This window comes from Arvicola amphibius, chromosome 9, assembly GCF_903992535.2.
Source record: "Arvicola amphibius chromosome 9, mArvAmp1.2, whole genome shotgun sequence".
Classification (NCBI taxonomy): Eukaryota; Metazoa; Chordata; class Mammalia; order Rodentia; family Cricetidae; genus Arvicola; species Arvicola amphibius.
The window spans coordinates 114024826-114048897 of record NC_052055.2 but is presented as its reverse complement, the minus strand read 5'-3'; the positions used below and the strand labels follow the sequence as shown (position 1 = coordinate 114048897).

Genomic DNA, 24072 nt, shown 5'->3' with positions numbered 1-24072 from the left:
ACACCAAGCTATACAACCACAACATTTATGCAGAAGACCTATGTCAGACACATACAGAGTCATGATTGTCTCTTTCTTATGTTATGTAGGACCTCCTGCCCAGGGGTGGCACCATTCACAGTAATCTGGGTGCTCCTACATCAGCTATCAAGAAAATGCCTTTAGGCAATCTAGTGGAGGAATATCCTAATTGACAATCTTCTTCTCAGATCACTCTAGTTTGTGTCAAGGTGACAAAATCTACCCAGGACACCCCTTAATAAAACTCTTTATTTCTATTGAAAATTAAGTTCATGTATAATCTTCTGATCTATGAACTTTAACAGATGTGTCTGAATAGAGTTATATTCCTCACTGATAAGAAAGCACTCTGAATGAGAATCAGTCATGGACAATTGTCCCAAGGTCAGTAGGACATGATAAGTGGTAGATACACTGACAAAAGAAAAATATTCTATTATTATTAAAGCAGGTAGATTCTACTCAGAAATTGTTGCCATGTACAATTGTGGGGAAAGTATTACCAAAGTAGCTCATATTTTAAATAAAAGAAAAAAGTGCCTATTTTATATGTAAAGCCATTCATTGGTGGTTGATTCAATAAAAATTAGAAACAGAACAGTAACAGGTAAATAATTTTAGACAAAAATTTCAATCAAAAGGTTCTGTATGCAGGGAGAAACAACATTCCATTTCTGGCATCAGTGCACAGCTAGGGGAACGGGAAGGAAAAGGGAAGGTTGAAGAGCGCTTAGTAGGTCTGTAGGAAGACTGTGTACAAAACCCTCATGTGCCTTTCCTTGACTCATTGGAAACAATGCAAGCATCCTTAAAAGAAGGGATTTTGAATCCACGTGAAATCATAGAACTGCTTTCATGGAGGGCTTAAATTTTGAAAATTTGCATTTACTTATTTTTATTTTTCAGGGATGTTTGCACACAGCTTGGACAGGCCTCCTACAAAGTGTGTAGCTGAAGGTGACTTTGACCTTCAGGTGCTCTTGCTTCCACCAATGTACTGCAGCGTTGAGGACTGAACCAGGGACCTCGGTGTGCTTAGCATGCTGTCTCCCAACAGCGTTACACCTCCACCTCTTGTTTACATGTTTTTAAAGAAGGACTTTTTGCAAAGGTATCCTTTTTTTTTTTTTTTTTTTTTTTTTTTTTTTTTTTTTTTTTAGTTTTTTTTTTTTTAGTTTTTGTTGAAAGCTCCCTGCATGATGATTACTGGATGGACTTGGGGGAAAATGAGTGTTCTAAGAAAACATTCCAGTGTTAGAGAGCTAAATATTTTATACTGAGTGGAGAAATCTGAAATTTTAGATAAGTGCTTTTAATAAATTTAAATACAAGTATATATTGAGAATTACAGCACTGCACAAACAACCAGAATAGAGACCCCAGAGAACAGAGCTCAGAAAGTCTTTATTCACTTCAGGTTTATGTGTTACTCATGTATGTTCAGATGCATGAGGTTATAATTTATGGTAGTATCTTTTCTATGTTGTCTTAGATGTACATTCTTCCCAATAACACTGAAAAACGAAGAGCATGTCACTTCTCTTGCTTCAGTGTCTCAATTGTATGACACAACACACACAGAGCCGTGTAAAGATAAAGGGAGTTTTTCTAATGTAGTTTCCAGGAAGCTGCCCCTCTACCCAGAACATACACATTCCAGAGACACACCAGCAACAACTCCTCATTTTAAGCCCTTCCTTCTAAACAGATTCAGTATCAACCACCTCTGCATTATCCCATTGATTAGGTAATTACTGATTGATTAAATCATGTCTCAATATGAACTCTGGCTAGGGACCAAGTTCCTCACAGGAGACTTTAGAATGTAATGGTATTTTGTTTGTAATCTAACAAATAAAGTTGCCTGGAGATCAGAGTGTGGAGTAAGCCATTAGTTATTATTCATAGAGACCAGGAAGTGGTGGCACAAACCTTTAATCTCAGCACTCCAGAGACAGAGGTGGGTGGATCTCTCTGAGTTCAAGGCCACCCTGGGCTACAGGAGATTCAATCTGTCGAAAGAGAAACAGAGCTCACACAGAGGCAATCATAGCTCTTGGGATCTCATGTCTTTAATCCCAGCACTAGGGAGGTAGATACAGAAGTGATGTGGTTGGGTGGAGAGAGGAATATAATACATGAGAAGACAGGAGCTCAGAGGCAGTCTGAGGTTTCATAGAGAGAGTAGCAGCCTGAGGATTTATGGACACAAGATTGACCCTTCTTTCAATCTGAGCATTGGTAAAGGTAAGAACTGTCTTGGGATTAGCTGCTCTGTTTCTCTGATCTTCAGCTTTAGCCCCTATATCTGACTTGATTTGTATTATTAAGAACAATTAAAATTCATGCTATATTAAAAGGGACTTGAGCAAAGCCTCAACATTGATAAAATTGTATTTCTAGTCCTAAGGGACTAATTTCACATAAAATAATATCTATTTTAAAAGTAACATCACCACGAAAATTTTATATTATAAATTTCTTTGTTCCTTTAGAAATATGAATATTTGGTGGAATTTTGAACCATCTTAGGAAAGTATTTCTAGATCTGCTTCTAGGGGGATGGTGCCTACTGATGGATCATGAACAGATATCAAGTTTGTTTTGATCTTCAGGAAGATATATTTAACAGTTTTTAAACTGCCCAATCTTTCTAGAGATTTGTCTTCAAATAATAGTACAAGTCTGTATAAAAATACTTTCACTTATGAATAGATCACATCAATGTAAGATGAAGAGAATACACCATTTATTTTAGCATAGAACAGGAGAAGGGAATCTGCTTCACAGGAGCCTCCAGCAGGCTAGAAGCTTGTTTCCTGAAGAATCGGATGCCAGCTAAGAAAATGAAAGAGTACTTTATATATTTTGGAGATCAGACCTTTGTCTGTTGTGGGGTTGGTGAAGATCTTCTCCTAGTCAGTAGGTTGCCTTTTTGTCTTAGTTACAGTGTCCTTTGCTTTACAGAATCTTCTCAGTTTCAGCAGGTCTCATTTATTCAACATTGCCCTTTAATGTCTGTACTGCTAGGGTTACACGTAGGAAGCGGTCTCCTGTGCCCATATGTTGTAGAGTACTTCCCACTTTCTCTTATATCAGGTTCAGTGTGTTCAGATTGATATTGAGGTTTTTAATCCATTTGTACTTGAGTTTTGTGCATGGTGATAGATATGGATCTACTTTCATTCTTCTACAGGTTGACATCCAGTTATGCCAGCACCATTTGTTGAAGATGCTTTCTTTCTTCCATTGTGTACTTTTAGCTCCTTTATCGAAAATCAGGTGTTCATAGGTTTGTGGGTTAAAATCCAAATGCAATATTTAACATGGTTTTTAAATGTCTGATTAATAGTGCTAATTATTTTTTAGGAAGTAGTCTGTTGTCCTAAGAATCTTTCACCAACCATGTCTTCAAGCCAAGCTTCTTAAACTTTGATACACAAGGCAACACCAGCCCATGGCTTGATTTTTGTACAGCAGACAAGAAATGAGTGTTTCTTCACATTTTTTCATCAGGGGGAAAAGTTAAAGGCTGACTAACATGACTCGTAGGTGAAAATGATATACTATTCAAATTTGAATATTCCCTTTATTCTCTTTTTATTTATTGGGGTTAAAACAACAAAATTTACCTTTTGCTGTAGAGTTTAGAAATCTTACCTGTTACTGGTGTTCTGATAAAGGGACATGATGTCAAACTGGCTTTAATACTATACACAAAAAGCAGATCCTTTACACAGTGGACATTGGTTATGCAGAGACTCCTCAGTGGCCAAAATGTATAAATAAGTAATTATGGAGTACTCAGGCCTAAACAGGTCATCTCTATTGCTAACCCCAAGGCTGAGGGAACATTATGACAGGGGAATTGGAAATAGTGTAATAGCTGATGGTTGGGAAGAAGGCTAACAGTGTCTTCTGGACACAGCATGGCTGTTGCATCTATTCACTGAACTCACTACTGCTGTGATTACCTACATAGAACTTCACGAGAATGGACCTGTTACTGTTTCTTCATGTGTGAGAGAGGGCTCATGTTTCACTAAGGGACTATGAAAAGGCAATGGTTTCTTAGGGATGGAGAGTCATTTTAGTGGGCCACTCCAAAAATATCCACCTTCCAGTAAAACAGTTTTCTCCTTTCTCTGTAGATGTTAAGATAGTGAAGTTCAGTATTTGCAACTCAGTTGATCTTGCAGATCTCACACTCAGCCTAAAATATATACCACTGTGCTAAAGTCCTTAGCTAAAGTCAGCTGGGGGCCATGTTTGGATGTTCACATAGAGGGATCTGGATATCCATTAGGATAATACACTGAGCACTTTCGATCTGGAGTGATGGACATTATGCTATGCAAGCTGTAAAATGGGCATCTTATGACGACATCACACATAGCACAGGAAAATGTCTGATACAAGTGAAAAATGGGGTAATCAAAATGGTTCTGTTGTTCCTAGGTTTAAAGTTAAACCTGTTCAAATGAGAGTCAGGGGGAAACCAGTTATATGGTTTGATTTCTAACATAAGCTTTCAGTCCTTCACTAAAGGTCAGATCACTGAATGCTCTAGTCCACCTTTGCACAAAGCCTGGATGGGTACAACGAACCTCATGCCGTCTCCCATGGCTTCTCTGAAATCAAACAATACATCCTATGAGAGATAATAAGGGGAGTGCCAGACAGAAATCGTTCTGACAGGCAGGTAATTAATTATAGCATGTATAGTAAGAAACAGTCAGTTATATAATTCTCTTGGATACAACTTTTCTACTTGTTCTCTAGGATTGTTTATGCAGGAGAGAAGTGTCATATTGTATATATTATGCCCCTGTGTATGCACTCTGTACATAAAATATGCTTTCAGGTTTGCTTCAATCACGAAAAAGGATGTATAACTTATTTATTTGAATAAGTAAGAGCAAAAGATCCAATATCTTAATATAAAGATGTGGAAAAGTATATGCATTCTTTGTAATTACATCCAAACAGTAGGCTTAAGGGTCGTCTTTTCTCCAGGGTATACATTTCAGGTAGAGAAAATTAATTTTCATTTAAAATTATACCCCTACATCCCATTTTAACTAAACATTGTGGGCATGAATCTGATTCACTCATAAAAGATATATCGGTTGTAATTATTCAACTAACAAAAGCAACACGTACCTAAAATGATTTAATGCTAGGGTGCTTTTCATTTAGAGAAAATTAACACCTACTGAGGAGTGACCTAGCAAATCCTGAGCTGGTAGGAATAATTACTATTATTAGTAAAATACACCTCTGTTGTGTATGAATCATCTGACTCATTGGATATGATAATCTCTGCATACTTTCAAAGATTATTTTGCAAGCAAAGTTTACTTGTGTGACCCTGTAAGTGTGAAATTACTTGCCAATTAAAAGTAAATTGAAACAAAATAAAATATGATGATCACATGGGAAATATTCACGTTTCCTAGGTTGTCACAAAATAAGGTTCAATTCTCTGAATTCTCTCTTTTCCTTAAGCACATTAAATGGAAAAAAACTCCATTTTATCAGAAAACAGACAATGTCTAATACACTAGAATCTCATGACTTCTGGTTATGCAAGAACTGCTCATTTTCAATCTTTAAAATTTACCAACATGGATTTTATTGTGAAGTACACCCTAAGTCCAGATTTGCTTCCAGGTGCCCCATTCTCTCTCAATTCTCTTTCTTCTCAACACAGAAATACATCCTCTTTGTGAAGGCCACTGGTGACTGACAGCCACAGAAAACTTAATGAGTGCTAAAATGCCAAGGTTTGAGAGAAAGGAAGAAATTTTCTTCGAGAAAAGAATGAAAAGGGACATTTGACGAGAGGCGGTTGCCGAGAAGAGAAAGTAGAGAAAAAAATGACTGGTTGGGAATGGTAAGCATTTTTTAGTAAAGAAAAATGGTATTGATTTTTAAAATACTTTATTTATTTATTTATTCATTCATTTATTTATTTATTTATTTATTTTGGATTTTTTTCCAAGGCAAGGTTGCTCTGTATAGCTCTGACTGTTCTGGAACTTGCTTTGTAGACCAGGCTGACCTCAAATTCACAGGGATCTGCCTGCCTTTGCCTCCCAAGTGCTAGAATTAAAGGTATGTGTTACCACCTACTGCTTAAAATATTATTGTTTCATTAAAATGTTTTAAACAATATATTTTAAAGCTGGGCGGTGGTGGCGCATGCCTTTAATCCCAGCACTCGGGAGGCAGAGGCAGGCAGATCTCTGTGAGTTCGAGGCCAGCCTGGTCTACAAGAGCTAGTTCCAGGACAGGCTCTAAAAAAGCTGCAGAGAAACCCTGTCTCGAAAAACCAAAAAAAAAAAAAAAAAAAAAAAAAAAAAAAAAAAAAAAAAAAAAAAAAAAAAAAAACCAATATATTTTAATCACAGTTTTCTTCCATAAATTCCTCCCAGATCCTTACCTCCTCCACACCATCCAATTTTATGTTCTTTTTCTCCTCTCTTTCAAAAGACAAAACAATGAGAACAAAACAAAAAAAAGTCCACAATATACAGGAACCCAAATGACCAAGTGGAAGGTCAATATTGAATTTTTTCAAAAAGAAAGATCCTTGAATTTTTGTGTTGGTCACCTATTTCTAGGCATGCTGTTGCTGGGCATGGGGCATGCCCTGAAAAGTGGTTGATATACCAAATGAGACCCCATTTACATTTTTTTTTGCAGGAGGTTTCAGATAACTTATTGATTACGGGTGGGAGCACTTGTACACCTCCCCACTGAGCACTAGAATCTTGTATGACTTGAAGCTGTGCATGCTGCCTCAATCTCTCTTTGAGCTAATACGTCCTATTGTGTCTGGTAGACTTTGGGTTTATGGTGTAAACCATGCCTTTGATTCTTATAATCTTTCCAACTCTTCTTCTTTGTTGAGCCTTGCACTGTGAGAGGAAGGATTTGATGAAGACATTTTTGCTAGGACTGAGTGCTCCAAAGTCTCTCAACCTCTGCATATTATCCAGCTGTGGAACTCTGTGTTTTGATTTCCCATCTGCTTAAAGAAGCTTTTCTAATCATGGATGAGGAAGGCAATGATCTATGGTTATAATCAGTATGTAATTATGAGTTATTTTATTGCTATGTTCCTTTAGTAGAACAATAGTGGCATGTTTTTCTTAGCTGCATGGACTATCTAGGTCTCAGCCACTTTAACAGTGTCAGTAATGGGTTCCATGTCATGAAATTGGCATTGAGCTACATAAAAATGTGGATGGTTACTCCCAAAACATGTGTGCCACAATTGTGCTAGTACATTTTCCAAGTAGTCATTGCTGTAAGTCATAGGGTCTGTAACCTGGAGATATGGATGATTTCCTTTCTCTTCTGGTAGTGAGCAGAGTATCTTTCAGTAGCATAAACACTAGTGAATAAGGGAGAAATCCTAGTTAGGTACCAGAACAACTTCTTTATGTTTGATGACATTAATGTGTTTTCATCAATAAGTCATTATCACCAGTTTAAGGAAAGAAAATATAGCCATATCTTTGGCCAATGACTCCCCATAATGTAATCGAATCCTCGCACTGAATGTTCATGATATAAGATGTTTATTTGGGGCATTATCTTGCATATTATTTGGAAATCCATTTAGATTCCTTTCATACATGTATATATTTTAGGAGGCTTCTACAATAGTATGTTTCTATATAGTTTTTCAGATGCGCATTAATCTTATCTGTTCCTTTCCACATTGCCTCTTTATCCTTCAGTCCCATCCCCTCCCTATTTAACCTTTCTATTCTAGTTTCTCCTCTGTCTGGACTCTCTGAATGTGGCTGACGGTGGAGGAGGACTGAGAAACCAAGGACAACGGTAATGAACATGAACTCTACAGCATGGACAGGCTCACTGTGAGCCTTGTCAGTTTGGTTGCTCACCTTCCTGGACTTAGGGGGAGCTGGGAGGACCTTGAACTTAACATAGTGAAGGGAACCCTGATGGCTCTTTGTCTTGGAGAAGAGTGGAGAGGGGGTATGGGTGGAAGGGAGGGGAGGGAAGGGGGAGGAGGAGGGAAGGAGATGGAAATCTTTAATAAAAAATGAGGAAGAAAAAAAAAGACTATATTCTGTTTCCCCATTCTTGAAAGATTCTCTCTTCTCTTTCATAGTCCCTTATTTAGTACCTAATACCTCTAGTTATTTGGATTGTGGCACACATTTTGAAGGATGAGATACTTCTACCCACAAATAAGAGAAAACACACAAAATTTGTTTTAGGGGAGTCTGGGTCAACTCACTCAGGATGCTTGTCTCTAATTTTTCTGCAAGTTTCATGGTTTTGATGTGTGTGTATGTGTGTATGCGTGTGTGTGTGTGTGTGTGTGTGTGCGTGTGCGTGTGTGTGTGTGTGTTAACAGCTGAATATTATACTATGTAAATGCATCACAATTTCATTATCCAGTCATCTGCTGATGGACATCTAGACTGTTTCCAATTTCTGGCTATTATGAATAGAGTAGCAATGAACATAGACAAGCAATTATCTGCGTAAAAAGATATGGGGTGCTATATGCTCATGAGTGGTACAGCTAGATCTTGAAGTGGATTGATTCCCAGCTTCTTGAGGAATGGCTACATGGACTTTCTTAAGGGTTGTACAAGTTTTTATTCCCATGAGTAATGGAAGAGTGTTCCCACTGCTCTTCATCCTCGACAGCATGGGTTTTCATTTGTTTTATTGACCTTGGTCATTCTGACTGGGGTAAGATGAAATTCAATGTAGTTTTGATTTGCAATTTCTGAAGACTACAGATATTAAGCATTTCTTTGAGTGTTTTTCAGCCATTTGTGTTTCATATTTTTAGAGCCCTCCACTTAATTCTGTGCCCCACTTTTTAAACAGGTTATATGTTTTCTTGATATTCAGTGTTTTAGTTCCACACCTCCAGTTCCTTTTGTCCACAACTGAAGGACTCAGCACAATTCTCAAACATTGTATCAGGAACAAAGTTTATTGCCATGTGGATGAAATTAACACTACATTTCAAAATATGTACAGAAAACTTAACATAGAGATTGCAAGACACTGACACTGTTATTGATACTTAGAAATGCTATTTGTGTGATCTGATATTACAGTGAATAATAAAAACTAAAAATCTGCACAGCTATTGATGTGGTATTACCCTCTGCATGCTGTGAATATCATTGGTTAATAAAGAAACTGCTTTGGGCCTATAGCAGAGCTCTAGGGAAACAGAGCTAGGCAGGAAAAACTAAACTGAATGCTGGGAGAAAGGTGGCAGAGGCAGGGAGAAGCTATGTAGCCCTGCTGGACACAAATGCCAAAACTTTACCTGGTAAGCCACTGCCACGTGATGATACACAGATTAATAGATATGTGTTAGATTAAGATATAAGAGTTAGCCAATAAGAAGACAGAGCTAATTGGCCAAGCAGTGATTTAAATAATACAGTTTATGTGTGATTATTTCAGGGCTAAGTGGCCAGGAACTAACAAATGGCTTCCTTACTACATGCTATAGAAATTAATAATTAATAATGCTTTTGAATTCTTAACAGCCTTATCAACTATTTGACTCTGTGTTTTATCCTAAAAACTATGATTTTGATGGAAAACTAGAGAATGGACGTCTTTTCTCATGTAATAGGCAGCTGTGCTTCCCTTGTAGGAACTGAAACTTGTAATTGTTTTATAAGAGATCAAGGAAAATGGGAAGCTAAAGAAACTGTCAGAAAGAACCAGAAAAGAGAACTTATATATCTGGTTTTAACATTGGAATTTAAGGAGTGAGCTCTATTGCTGTGCACAAATGCTCTCTTCCAGCTGCTAGCACTGTGATGTCCTAAAACAAATTCTTGAAACTTGGGGAAACAGAAAAGACACATGGTTAGGCTTGATGATAAATATAAAACTGCCATTCCTTCTAACACACCTCCCTGCGATGCTGTGAGAGCTGGCATCATTGTCGCAGATAACAAGCTCCAAACGGACTATTTTAAAAAATGAGTCTGCCATTGTGTGGTCCATTTAGGTAGATGCACAATGCAGAGGTTCCAGCCTTATCAACTTCTTGTGTCAATATTTAACTGCCCTCCAGTTTTTATCATCATCCTATTCTTGCTTTAAAACATTTACAAACTTATCTATGCCTAAAATATACATTGGGCAATTTTGTTTATTTTTTAAAAAGGTATAAGAATCATCTTATGTTGTAAATAGATTTTTATACTATTCTCATGATTTTTAATTGAGGCAAAACTGATCTGAGACCTTTCACAAACATGTCTTATTGTTTAAAATGATTCATATATGGGTCAGTCTATGGTGTGAGCACATGAGTGCACATGCCTGTGGAGGAGGTCAGATCTCCCTGGAGCTGAAGTGACAGGTGACTCTGAGCCACCTGCTATGGGACCTAGGAATCAAATTTGGGTCCTCTGAAGGATCAGCAGGTACCTAGCCATTTGTGAGACTTTTGATCACACTATATTGACTTCTCATTAGACAAATCATATCCTAAGATATTCAGTGAACTCATACAGAGTCAGTTATGGTGTCTCATATCTGTTATTCCAATAATTTCTTACATTAAGCAGACTGTCTTGAGTTTGAATCAGAGAAATAAACCTTTGTGTCAAAGATGCATGAATAAATTACTTAATAAGTATGCAAATAAATTGTATTTTGCAAATGTTTTCTTTATGTGGAACGAATGTCCCCTACACAAAAAATAAACAACTGAATTATAAAATGAACAATATAAAAGTGTTAAATAAATAAACAGTGAATTGAGTCATAACCAAGTGCTAATAGTGAAGCTGTATGTTACCTATGCATTGGCAAAGATATAATGAAATACAGAAAAAAGTTTGTGATCAAAGACACACATTTATACAAAAATATGATTCACTGACCAAAGCAATTATGTGTATGTTATAATCCAGACTGATCACAGTGAACCAGCTTAAGCTAGACTAAGTGTATTTATTCTACTTCTTAATATTTGCAACAAATTATATTGAAGGTAAATAAAAAGCCAAAGCCATATTAGAAATGGCTTGAATGTATTTTATGTGAAAACACCAGTCTCTAGTCAAGTGCTCTGAGCTAAGCATATTCCTTGTAAATACCCCTGGGCCTTACAAAATGGAGAGGGGTCTGTGATGACCCCTTGGGGGAGCTCACTTTGGTATCCTCTTTCTTCTCTCTGAGAAGCATCTTTTTACTAACCCTGTGCATTAAGCCTGTTTGAAGTGGTTTCCAAATATCAGATGTGGAAGAATCATCACCAGGCACTTGGAGTACACTTCAGCAGGGCTGCAAAGCCACTTTCCCATTTGTTGCCTTTATGCAATTGAATTCAACAACAGAAAACACTTGGTAAGCATAACTTGTTGATAAATCAACATATGTGTTTCAAATCTTGATGTGTCTACTATTGTAAAATGGTTTATTTTTAAGATTATCAGAGGCTTGCCAGGCGGTGGTGGCGCACACCTTTAATCCCAGCACTCGGGAGGCAGAGGCAGGCGGATCTCTGTGAGTTCGAGACCAGCCTGGTCCACAAGAGCTAGTTCCAGGACAGGCTCTAAAGCTGCAGAGAAACCCTGTCTCGAAAAACCAAAAAAAAAAAAAAAAAAAAAGATTATCAGAGGCTAGAGTTATATTTGTGCTTTATAAACACGTTTAGAAGTTGCCTGCTCCAATATATTTTAAATAATCTAGGATACATGTGCTTTTTTTTAAAAAATATAACTTTTGTCCTATGTTAGACTAGTGCCTTTAGAATCTGGGGTAGATTTCATAGATTTATTTTAATGTATATGTTGGCTTGCATATATATATATCTGTTTACCACATGTGTTCCTAGTGCTCACAGAGGTCAAAAAAGAGGGTGGGATGCACTGGAATTAGATTTAGGGATGGCTGTGAGCTACCATGTTTAGTTCTGAGAACCAAACCTGGGTCTCCCGAAAGAACGACAAGCTTTCTTAGCCAATGAAGCACCTTTCCAGTCCTTTCCAGTTCCACAATAATCTAGCTTATGCTTATCAGTCTTTCCCTTGATTTTCCTTTTACATATCAATTCAACAAATTATGTTTTTAATTGAAAATATAGTTTTCATACAATATATTCTGACCAGGTTCCCCTCTCTCAATTCCCCCCATATCTTCCTCATCGCCCCAACCCACCGAAGCCCATACCTTCCTTTTCTTTCTTAAGAAATAAAGTCAAAAAGAAAAAAGTCAGAAATAAAGGTTAAAGCACAAATGGCACACTCACAAACACACATACACACACACACACACACACACACACACTCACACACACACACACACCATAAAAGTACAAATCAGAGACCACAATATGTAAGCAAATGACCAATGCCATCCTTTCAACTTCAGCCTCCTACTCACAGGACAACCCATGCTGTTGTTTCCAAGAAGGGAGGGAGTTGTCGAAATGAAAATCAGGTGCCTTGTGCCGACCACTACGAAGGAATGCTAAGGATAACCCAGGAATCCTGGGAAGCCTGAAGGAAGGAGGAGGATCTTTTGCGTGACAGCTGATAATAATTACCACAGAAGACTGCCAGAATCAGACTCACACAGAAGAAGCTCTCTATGGACGCTCTCTTATAAAGACGCAGGTCTGGTCACTGTCAGCTCAGCTCAGGCAGACACTGGTCTAGCCTCTAATCTTTGTGTTCAAGAAAGGTGGTGGTGGAGCCTTTTGTAATCATACTCATTACCGCCTCTAAGCAGCACACACCTCCCTACCCCCTGCAGAAGTGCACACTTGCTATGCCTTTCCCACTTCCAAAGCTCTGCCGATCCCACTGTGGTGCCATGGTTCTCCAACTACATCATTTCTCTCCTCTTTATTGGTTTCTAACTTCCTGACTTTTTGGTTACATTGACAATTAACATGTTTTTTGCAAGCATGGATTTAATTGACTGGCGAAAAAAATCTACATATGTGCAAAAGAAAGATTTCCATCCACTGAGCAGATATAGAATCTCTCTTGGCTTAGTATTCCCAACACACAGAATAATAGTAATAGTTACATATTATATGTACTATAGTATTCCAGAGATACCTAGTAGGATGCAGGAGGGTCAGACTATATGCCTACACTTTGTCCCTTTACATATGGAATCTGGGCATCACTGTATTTTGGTATTTTTCTGAGGGTCATATTCCCTCAGATAACAGAACTGAGGGTTCTGTTTGCTTTACAAAAGATTCAAATACATACTTTATTCCCATGTTCATCCCCCAAACTTCTGTAAACTGCTGCTGACATACATGGCTGTACAGTAGGGACTGATCACAGCCTCCCTTCCTTAGCATTCTGTGCAGTGAGACTTACATCCTTTCCATGAGCCCCACAGAGCCAGATAATGAGGCTGTGGACTCAGAAGCTGATGGGTTCTGTGTGAGTTAGCATGGTAGCAGTTGCATTAATTGCATAGCACCCTTCGGGCAACACTAGCATGTTCATGATACTGGATACCAACATCCGAACATAGGACATGTTTAGCTCCAGAACTGCTTTTATGATCAGTACACTAATTACCATGCTAGCTGCGACTGGACTTTCCACCGTCAACCTTCCCCCACCCCATGGTGTCACAAACACTTAATGTGGGCAACCTTTCTCTTTTTGCCCAGAAGATTTTAATAAATTTCTCACTGTCCACCCTGATCTTGGTAATTGATTTTCCACAAAAGGCCAAAGTATTTTGTTAAAACAAGAGTGAAAATGTTTAATTCATCTGATTGCAATACCCCAGGAGCTTTCTTCCCACCCGGCCGAGGGCACAAAGCCATTCAATTAGTCATGAGGCAGCTCCTGGATCTGACTTTCCTCCTCACCTCTCTGATCTTGTCTTTCACATCACTATTCCATGCAGGATGATGCACTTGGTTCTGTTCTTTACACATGCCGAACATGTTCCCACCTCCAGGACCTTCTCTGGCGTGCTTTCTCCACCCTTGAGGCATTGCTGCTGGAAATCTCTGTGCTTTCTCCTCCTTGCTTCCAGATTTGCTTACAAGGCACTGTCCATGTTCATGACCTCCTATGCTGAAACTTGCTCTAAGCCCCTTACAATTTAACCCACCTTACATTTAATATAAAGTTCAGATATATCCTTCAGATACTAGCAAATGGTACCATTTTTATGTTATATTGTGTTTCACGCCAATGAAGCAAACATCCTGAGGGGTGTGTGTATGTGGTATGTATGTGTGCTATGTGTGTGTGTGTGCATGCGTGTGTTTGTGTGTGTGCATGTGTGAGAGAGAGACAGAGACAGAGACAGAGAGAGAGATCTTTTGTTGTCTGCTGAATCTATAGCATCTATAAGAGGACTTGACTCGTAGAGGCAACATAAAAACATTTACAGGAATCTACAGAACTTTGTATAAATAAAATGTTATATAACTATGAACTATGAAGGTATGTATATATATATATATATCATATCATATAAATACACAATGGCTGGATAGAATGAGACATGCTAAAGTGCTTGGGTTCTACAAATAACCCAGAATATGCTAACAACATATATCAGAGAGCTGCTATAGACATAAAATACAGAAATGTTTTCTGTACTGGAATGAAGATGAGGCAAGTATTTTACTATCTCATGTGTCACATTATATTCTCCTCTGGAATATCAGAATTGCATTGTGGGTATACAGCAGACTCAGGAATCGAAATTTAAAACACTGATGACTATGTTAGCAATGTTCTAAGTCTAGTCTGGAAGAACACAGAAGTATTTTATACAATAAAGACACTTAATGATGTTAAGCTGGCTGCCAGCTTCACTGAGCTTCTGTCTATACTCAAGCAGAGAGGGAGGGGTAGCATCATGGACTGGGTCACAGACCCCAGGAAACAGCACTGTGACTCTCCTCAGTTAAGAGAGTGACAGAGTTTCAGGCTCAGGAAGAGACGGGGGCGAAACATCTCATTCTTCAAGGAAGCTCATTAGGAGTTCTAAAGTAATTCCTGTTTGGTAAGACTCAGGAAGGAAAGAGCTCCAAAACAATCCCTGAAATGGATCAGATGTTCTAAGACTACCCTTCTCCAAGATTATATAAGCAAAAGAATTGTTGAAGGGACTCATATGAGTCCAGCTGCCTAACAGTACCAGAGACCAGCAGAATGACCTGGAAGAGCATTCTCTCCTGGCTTGGATACAAGTCATAAAGCAAGTTCCAGGGTCCCCGCTTTTGTAAGCTGTTGTCCAGTCTAGAGGAAAGTTTCAATGATGTTGCTGCTTCTGAGTCATTCCCATTTTTGTAAGCATCTCTCGCCATATTCCCCAAAATAACCCAAAAGAAACTCAGTGGTTCACCTCATAGGGACTTCAGTGCTGTCCTTATTTGTTCTATGATTAATTTCTTATTTAGTGTAAAGAGGTTTTTGTGTGCATCTTCCAAGGAATGGCATCACAAACACAGATCTATTTTAGCAAGTGGAGGAAGAAGAACCTTTGCCCAGTGAGTCAGTTATTAGGGAAGATGGAAGCATCAGCTACAAGTTTACCCAATTACAAGGCATGGCCTACTTAAGCTGCTTCTGTGGTAAAGAGTTGAGAACTGCAAACGGTCTTGTGTAATATACCAACTGTAATATATTACTCCTGCTCACTGTTCACTACGCACAGGTGGTCTAACATCATTGCCAATAACTCAATGTTTAAGTAGTTCATCTGAGAAAATTAGATATTTATCAAGAATACTGTTTATTACGTGGTGAGATATAAACAAACAAAGATCTGGAGTTTTCATTTATTTATTTATTTGAAAAGGGCATACTAAGCAACAAATATGAAGAGGGACACACAATTTAAATGGCAAGCAATACACACCCTGTACTCAAGGCATAGCAAGGTCTATTGAGGTATTCCCCAAAAGGACCGAGAACTAAGCATTCCTAGGAAGAGGGGGTGAATGTTGGGAGAAAACTGTAGAGCCATCTCTGAATATTTGTGTGGGCAACGCTTCCTCATCCTGTCCTACCAAGGTGCCCTGAAGCATGCCTCTGGCCCTTTTCTCGTCCTCACCCCTGCTTCTCTCTAGACTTTTAGTTCCCTTCTTTCTTCTGAGAGGCTTCAGCTACTCTGTCTTGCAGTTTTTATGCTCTGTGATCATGTCCTTCCTGGAGTCCCAGAGATTTTTGTACCTAAATCATGGTCAGTTCTCACTGCCTTAAGGCACAGACAGCTATAACAGCTCTCTTCAATATTTTAGGGTGTGTGGCCCAGGACTCCTGACTAAAACTTACTAAAATCTCCTTCTACAGCATTGTTCTGTATCCCCAGTTTCTTTTCTGTTGCTGTGATAAAATACGCAGACAAAAGTTCAAACTAAGGGACAGTGGGTTTATTTTAATTAATAATCTCTGGGTAGCTAAAATAATTCCAGTCTATCATTGCCAGGATGTCAAGGAATCAGAAGCTTGAAGTAACTAGGTCCCTCACAAACACAGTCAAGAACTGAGAAAAAATGAATGCATATGTAACTACAACTTATACACACACACACACACACACACACACACACACACACACACACACACAGAGGCACATGCACACACACAGTCCATGCCCTCAAACCAGGAAATGATCGCTTTTACTTTAAGGCTGAGTCTTCATACATAAATTAACACAGTCAAGACAGGCTAACTCAGTCTGGACAATTCCTTATTGAGAATCTCTTTGCAGATACATCAATAGGTCAATTAAGACTAGTCCTCACATGTGAAACTGGATTTTGTTCCTAGGAGACTGAGCCTTTGAAGAAGTGAGGCTGAAGAGACTCTTACGGTGGCTCCTAATCCCACTTGACAGTTGTTCTTATAAATGGATTACAACAGAGAAATTAAGACCCAAGGAGAGAGATTGTAACACTCATGGATGGATGGGCAGTAGAAAAGGTGTAGAAGGGTGGTTTTCTGCAAGCCAAAGGGAGAAGGTCTCAAAGAAAGCCAACCATGCCTACCTGGATTGTGCATAATTATTCCCTCAAGAACAGGACCAAAGATAAAATAAAATTTTCTGCTGTGTAGGCCAGTCTATGACATTGGTGTCATATCTGTTTCTAGTTTGTACAGAGGAGAACCTACAAACAAGAAGAGCCAGCCTGTTGCCAGTATTTCAGGAATTCTCTCTACTCTGTTGAGTCAGGGAATTGAAAAGTCTGACCCAACGTTCCATCTGTATGATGCAATTAAAAACGATTATGAATGTGATGGTATCTTTGTGGTTCTGAGATTAGAAAACCGGATATATTTGAATCACATCTTAGTCTGGAAAAAAAACATATGTTTTATTGTAGTATAAATTGAAATAGAACAAAACTTTAATTGTAATCTTACTTGGCTCAGACATTCAAGTGTTGCATGATAGCCTGACCATTCTTAGCTGGATCTTTCTGGGCCAGTGTGTGTTTCTTACCACCAGTTCCCAAATCCTCTTAAGCTCTACAATTTGGTTTTTCTCACACTCTGGTGAAAATGCATTTCTAAAGCCTTCGGTGGCTCCCATGTTGGACAAATCCTGTAATTCTCTAGCATTTCAGTAAGTAGGGTTATTGATCCACTATACCGATGACTTTATTGCTTTCTGGGTTCTTTGCATTGACCTTTCCAAAGTGTCTGACTATTAACTTTCTGTGCCATTTTCTCAAAATACTCAACCTGTACCTCCTTTCTGATTTGGAAATCATCCTATTCTTGGGTATAATTCTGTAAAGAGTCATATATCATAATCAACAACATGGTTAGCTTACAACCAAACAAGGTCCTGTTCTTGGCTATTATCCGCCCCATCCACCCCCGTTACTTCTCTTACTCTGTGCGTACAGATGCTTTCAACTGTTCCCACTCTGCCTGACAGACTCTACAAAAACACATTTTAATTAACACTTGTTTGAGTCTCAAATTCTGAGAAACAAAAGCAATGCACCCCATGAAACCTAGCAGAATAAGCATGAATAATACACAATTTACATAATAATAGAAGTGGGAATGGTGTGTATATTTTAGGGAAATAAAATCGGTTGAATTTGGAATGCAGTTAGTCACAAAATGATGCTTCATGCCTCATGGAATTAACATGAATTCAAATGACAGAGCATTATATGAATTGTACTTTTAATGCATAATGATTCTTGTGTATGTGTGTTATCAGTTCTTGGAAAAATAGGGGAGATACTGTATATGACATAATTAAGAATATACAAGACTCTTTTGTTTGTACTATTAATCAAGATTCTTAGTGTTAGATTGAAAAACTAAGCAGACTTTGGCATTTTTATTTTTGTTTTCCACTGCGTGTATGTTGACAGTAAGAGCTGGTTACTGCACTGTTTAAAAAAATATGAAGTATTCAAGGTATGAGCTTGGAGTAGAAAAAAGTAAAGGCTATATGGACGAAATTGATTCCTAGGAAAATATTTTAGAAACAAACAAACAAACAAAAAACCCTATGTGTTTTCAGATTTTAAAACTCTGAGGTATTGGGGATAGAAGGACATACTAGATCCCTCAGACTCCATATCCCTGGAGCATGACCCCAGAGGGGATACTGAGGCATGCATTCAGCGTTGATACTTTCTGCAAAAGCATTGTCAAACACCTGCAGAACTCAGGGACCTGCATTATTTCTGGTACCACCAGGCCACCATGTTGGTCCCTTCCTAAAACTGATTCACTCATGTCTAGGAGAGAGCTGAGAAGGCTGCAGGGGCTGATCTGGACAGCTAACTTGAAACCTTAAAGCTTTAGCCTTGTCATTGACCAGCAGAGAAAGGCCAATGTTTCACTGCCTTCAGGGCCTTAACTAGACAATATCTGACAGTGGCCACACAGTCTTAGAGTTGAGATTGCCCAAGGCTGTTGAAAAAAGAGCAAGAGCTCTAATGAGCTTAGGAATGAAATCCATCTGAAAGCATTATGGTTTAGACATGGGTGGCTTCATCTGATTACACAAATTAGCTTGCTAAAGTGCATGTTTTGTGAATGTAGAACGTGAGAAATGGTTTGTCTGCTCAATATCACTGTTAAATATGAATAAGAATAGAATGTTTTATGAAATAAATGTGGGCCCACTGATTGGTTACTGAGAGCTCAATTAAAATGTGTTCCCTCAGTATACTTGAATGCCTCTTAAATTGTATTTTTTAAATTCCAGGCAGCTGTTTACTTATTACTACCTTTTAAAATTCATTTTTTAGACTGGATATTTAAATTTTCCACTAAAGGAAAGAGTGTGAACATTTAATTTAGATGTACTTGACATAAACAGAGTGCTAATTAGTGGGACCACTCCAGGATAAATCTTCTGATTTTTATGAATAAACATTATAACTTGTTCTTCAATCCCAAAAGATATTCACTGCTGCAAATACTGAGGACCAAAGGTAACTTAATCTGTGAACAACCTGAACACATTTAGAAAGTATCAAACTAACTCATTTATCTTTGGGCATGTCAATTTAGTTAGGCAGAGTACAAAGGAATTCCACACTTGTGCTGCTACGGAAGCTAACCAGGTAACAGGTAAAGAAGGAAGAGGCTGAGGCAAGGTTTATTTTCCTCTACGCTGAATAAACATCAATAAAAACAACAGGAAGTTAAATAAATACACATATTCTTAGGTAGTAAAATTCCAAGGGGAAATTTGCCCATATGTGCATCATATATAAATATGCCATTCATCTCACATGAATACTCTAATTCTCATTGTGTGGTATTTAAAATTGGTCACTCTTATACTGAGACACTAGCCCAAGCATATTTTGGTCACTGCAGACCTAATGTAATGAATCTTATGAGAGATACTTAAGGTGACTTACTCTTTTTTAATAAAATGATTTGCTATTATGGAATGACTTAAGAAGTCAATTACCAAGTCTTTGACATTTTCTCTTCCCAAACAAAATCACAAGGAATCTAATAAAGCAATGTGCTGTGGTGGCATCAGCCCACAAACCACTTATGGCATTTCCTATTGTCCGATACAGATTTTTGACTCATGGAAGAATGGGCTGTGCATCATTTTGCTGGCTTTATTAAAGACTACATTCAAAGGCATCAGTAGAATTTAATGTTTCTCAAAGCAAGTTAGCACTCCCTTAATAAGTATTCAAATGGAGGTTTTATGTTGGATTTTCTACACACTGCAGTCTTTACAGCGCATCAAACGTATCTACTGTCACTTTTGTAAGTTCATCCACTTACGTTTCTACAAAGAGCTCCTAACCTTTGAAAATATCTACAAATCAATATTCATTACCAGGAAGATGCCTTGTTGAACTACAGAGATCAGAGTAAAGGCAGACTTACCATCATCGTACTGGCCCCAGCTGACTGCCAAGAGCGAGGCAATGATGATCCCATGGGGTAAACACTTCCATAGAGCCCACTGGGGGAACATCTTCTGTCAAATTTCACTCAAGGCTGAACTGCAATAACAAGAAGCAGAAAAACACATTTGACATGTTCATTATCAGCTATAGGAAAACAAAACTATCCGGGCACAGAGAAAAACTTTAAAGACTTCATAGTTAATTACCTATGTCACACCAAGTAACCCTCATGGCTAACACACTGGAACCCTTCGCAGACATGAATTTGTACAGAAGTTTATTAGCAGAACTTAGATTGGCAAGCAAGATGGTTGGGAAGTCAGTACATGAACAACATTAAAAATGCTGACTTGAAACCCGAGACACGGGGAGGGGCTAAGTGAAATTCTAATCAGTCTAACTTAGAATGTGGTTTTCCCAGTGTCATTCAACAATCAAGTATATATTTCTCTGGGATGGCTTATCGATGGTTCATTTTTCATATGAATTTTTTTAATGAAAATGAGCCATAAAGAGTTAAATAGGGAAAACCACCATGAAAAGGGTAATTATTTATGGTATAGTAATTGGAAACCATATTGACTATGCCAAGACAAACAGAAAAAGCCAAAAATTTTTATTGTATTGCCTTCCTAAGAATTTAGGTGCATTTTAATTCCTATGTTTTACTTTCCAATGCCCCATCAATTTAGAAAGAAAAAGAATGATGTATTGAGAAGTCATAAGTTAGTTAACACATGGAAAATATTTCTAAAAGATGATGTACCGAATTTCCTTATAAACTGAGAAAATTATTTACACCAAATTACACAAAACAAAACATTATAGATTGTGGCCAAGTGGAAATTTGAATTCAGCTTCTTGGATTCACAGTTTTTCAGACCCAAACATTACCAAGGATGAAAAATAGAGGGGCTCAGTGAGTCAAACAATGGGGACAAGCAATCTGAGAAGGCTGTGACTATCTAGAGGTACAGGGCAGGATTCTCTAAGGAGATCACCTGGTGCGCAGCCTCTCAGGGAGGCTGTGTAAGGATGTAGGCTAGGTCCAGAATCTCCTGTGATGGCACAGAGTTGGGATGGCCTTTTAGTCCCCTTTATGGTGTTGAAGGCTTCCCAGAGATCCTACAATGCTCACCATGTCTAGGATTCTCTCCTCCAGACCAGCTTAGATAAGCCCTAAGCAGGGGCACACAATTTTATGCTACGTGAGTATGTTGATATTTCATTTACACGAATCTTATAGTATTGATTTTTTTACCATACTGGATCACATGGAGCTTATTGAAATATGCTAAAGAGAGATCAAAGTGTTCTGAAGGTATATGGCATGCTACACTGGGTCAGAGACATTCTCTTCTCCTTTCTGTTTTCCACAACAGGGAATAGGAACTTCCTTTGTCCTGGACCATTTATATATAATTCTTGACTGTGCTATAGAGGAATGAGATAAAAGAGTATGAATTTTATTTTAATCCAAGTTCATCATCCAGTTACATGGCTTCGTGGAAACTAAATAGAAGCCGTTGCTGTCACTAAAATTAAGTGGGCATAACTCACTCGCTATCAAACTGTCCTAAACACTGTGCCGTTAGGCAAACATAAACGCATGCTCAAGACAGTGGCTCACTTGTCATGAGAACCAATATGTCAGCTATGAACCTCTGCCACTCAACATCTGGACTCCTGTGTCCGGGTGTGGCTCATGTGTTGGTTCCATAGATCATCAGAATTGTATTATCACTGTCTTTCTCAGCCCCTGAAAAGCAGGGGGGAGGGATCAGTACAGATCTTTGCTACAAAGCTCTGCTTGCAGGATGGTACAGGAATTAGAAGTCCATGGAGTTTGACCTGGAATCAATCTATGGTCATTCCATCATGGAGAATTTTTGGTTAATAACCTAGGGGGCAGGAATGGTGGGAAATTCCTTTCATGCTGCCACACTCTGGAGCCATTTGAACCCCTTATTGGTGTTCTGTAATTTTCTTTTCATGTTGAAATGTAATGGTGCTAACACTTCTTTTCCAAACATAACATTACAAAGAAAACAAAAATGATGTTAACAATGAAAAACAAAATCTAGAAAAAGGGCTGGGGATGCCCTCACCAACTGAGCACTTGCACAGCATGGCCAGAGTTCTGGGTTTTATATCCAGGAGTTAAAAGAGTTAAGGAAATAACCAAAACCTCAAAACTAATGGATGAGTGAGAAGATACTACAATGATATCCTTAAGAAGCAATGAAAGCAAGAGGAGCATCTTAGCCCAGGCCAGAAAGGAACAGTTGCCTTCCTTTGTGGGCCCCAATTTTGCTCACATGATGTCTCTGCTCCCTGGTGAAACTTGAGTTTGTTGCTCTTCAGACTGATATTATATTGTTTTATGTCTGACTCAAATCAATTTAGCTTCACTTAAAAGCTTTCAAGATGAACACGACCTTACAGGTCATCACTTTAAAATGATCCAGCCGCTGGTTCCATTGTGGATCCAGAAATAGCCCCTTTTGATATGAGACTCTGTAGAGGGTTGCTTGTTGAAGGGTTTTGTACACTTCAGAACACGTCACACTAAATCATGCGTATTCAACAGAGAAGATAGACTAATGTCCAGCTGGAAGCAAAGGGGCTCAGGAGAACGCTTGGCTGTCTCTGAATCAAGAAAATGCAGCACATCTGTGTTTTTATCATTTCCTTCCTTGCTTTCTACTTGCTTTATCTCCAATCTACCTGTAAAAACATCAGTGTGTTGCATCAAGAACCTGCAAGAAGGCTACAATCCACCCTGCAAACCCGACACCCTACAGATGGAGAAAAGTTGACTCTACACGGCAACATGGCAAGAACGCAGTTTTTAAGGAATATGTTCTTCAGGAACTGGAGAGCACTGTGTATACTTAGTGCCACGTCACGCCAACCAGAGGAATTGTGCCAAGCAGTGGAATTTACCATGACACCAGCTGAAACAAATCAGATGTTTTAGGTTGAGACTACTTCCTTAGTAGCTTTGAGGTCTTTGGAATTACAGAAAATAACTTTCTAGAGGTGAAAAACCAGTACGTTGCTAAATGAGTAGAGGATTTTCAACATCATCTCCAAGGTAGGCTTGTGTCTCTAACAAACTCATGCCAGGTCCTCAATATACAACCTTTACCAGCATACCATTCTTCAGATATCGCTATGCCTGAGAAGTCTAAAGTGTGCCCAGAGTTTAAAAGGCATACAGTGGGATTTGAAGAACTTCAACTAGTTCTCTATTAAGGAGGTAATTTAATTAGTGTGTTCAACCCTCTGGTGTTGTTCGACTTACTTTAGCCGTAACATTCAAACCCTGTCAAAATACTGGGGATAGAAGCTTTTACAATTAAGTTTCAGTCTTACGGAGGAAAAACAGAAGCTTCATGCTTGGTGTTTGATCTTTTACTGGGGGCTAAAATACCTCACTATAATTATTCTCTAGAGGATATGTCTGTTTTTAGATTTTACATTAATTGTGTTCTCTACAGGATAATAGTGATAATGAAGTATTAGCATTATTCTACCATTCCATAGTCTCAGAATCCATCCTCCCAGCAAGAACTTACAGAGGGACACTGGCTACCTCTTGCTCTTCTAGCAGGTAGAAACTATCAGTGATGATAATGTAATCATTTTCC

At 38.4% G+C, this 24072-nt stretch overlaps 1 protein-coding gene across 12 annotated transcripts in view; it reads right to left on the bottom strand.

The window, feature by feature from the left end:
• Nucleotides 1-20487, bottom strand: part of Pcdh15 (protocadherin related 15) — a 535963-nt gene extending 515476 nt beyond the window's left edge. For all 12 annotated transcript variants that reach the window (XM_038341596.1, XM_038341597.1, XM_038341595.1 and 9 more), the window contains exon 1: nucleotides 20397-20487. In XM_038341596.1, coding sequence (XP_038197524.1) covers nucleotides 20397-20487 — 91 coding nt within the window. The remainder of the gene's footprint in view (nucleotides 1-20396) is intronic.
• Between the last annotated feature and the right edge of the window lie 3585 nt (nucleotides 20488-24072).